Genomic DNA, 966 nt, shown 5'->3' with positions numbered 1-966 from the left:
AGGGGAGGAGGAGGCCCCCTCAGGGGGCACCTGGACGCCCTGAGCCAGGGGGTCAGAGCACAGAGCTGGGGAGGCAGGACCTGCCCCTCATGGGCTCAGTCAGCAGGGGACACAGTGGTGCACCCAGGCCTGGGCACCAGGGGGCGCTCAGGGGCTGCTGCTGAAGGGCTGGGCTCATAGGACCTGCAACCTGTTCCCTGGCCCTGCCTGGTGCCCTGTGCTCAGTGCTCACAGCTGTGACCTGCCACCCCCTGGGCCCCGTCAGCCCCACCCCCGCCCTCACCCTGCCTTCCTCAGGCACAGGGACCCACCCAGGGCCCAGGGAGGGATCAAACCAGGGGGTCCTCATTTGCATAACAGGACCCTCCCTCCCGCAGACTATGAAGAGGGGAAGGGAGAGGTGTGGGGAGCTCTGCTTCAGCTGTGGGGCCTCAGGAGGCAGGACTCAGGGATGACCTCCACCATGGCCTGGGCCCCTCTCCTCCTCACCCTCCTGGCTCACTGCACAGGTGACTGGATCAGGGGACGGGGAAGGGGCCTTGGGAAGACACATGGGCCCTGCTTCCTCCTCTGGTCTCTAGACCCAGACTACCATATCTGTGTCTCCCCCTCTTGCAGGATCCTGGGCCCAGTCTGTGCTGACTCAGCCATCCTCAGTGTCGGGGGCCCCGGGCGAGAGGGTCACCATCTCCTGCACTGGAAGCAGCTCCAACATTGGGGGTGGTTATGATGTGTACTGGTACCAGCAGCTCCCAGGAAAGGCCCCCAAACTCATCATCTATGGTAGCAGCAACCGACCCTCAGGGATTCCGGACCGGTTCTCTGGCTCCAAGTCTGGCAGCTCAGGCATCCTGACCATCACGGGGCTGCAGGCTGAGGACGAGGCCGACTATTACTGCGCATCACTGGACAGCAGTATTGGTGGTACTCACGGTGCTGCAGGCCTGTGGGGAAGTGAGACAAAAA

General features: G+C 63.8%; 1 gene segment (V, D, J or C); it reads left to right on the top strand.

The window, feature by feature from the left end:
* Nucleotides 1-392: 392 nt before the first annotated feature.
* Nucleotides 393-954, top strand: LOC102758283 (the record flags this gene model as incomplete). The annotated part of the segment is given in 2 exon segments: nt 393-509; nt 619-954. Coding segments are annotated over 2 exon segments (394 nt in total), but the record flags the coding sequence as incomplete, so codon positions are not given.
* Between the last annotated feature and the right edge of the window lie 12 nt (nt 955-966).

This window comes from Myotis davidii, unplaced genomic scaffold (assembly GCF_000327345.1).
Source record: "Myotis davidii unplaced genomic scaffold, ASM32734v1 scaffold43, whole genome shotgun sequence".
NCBI classification, from domain to species: Eukaryota; Metazoa; Chordata; class Mammalia; order Chiroptera; family Vespertilionidae; genus Myotis; species Myotis davidii.
Note: the sequence above shows the minus strand (reverse complement) of the source record. Positions and strands in the feature narration are given on the sequence as shown.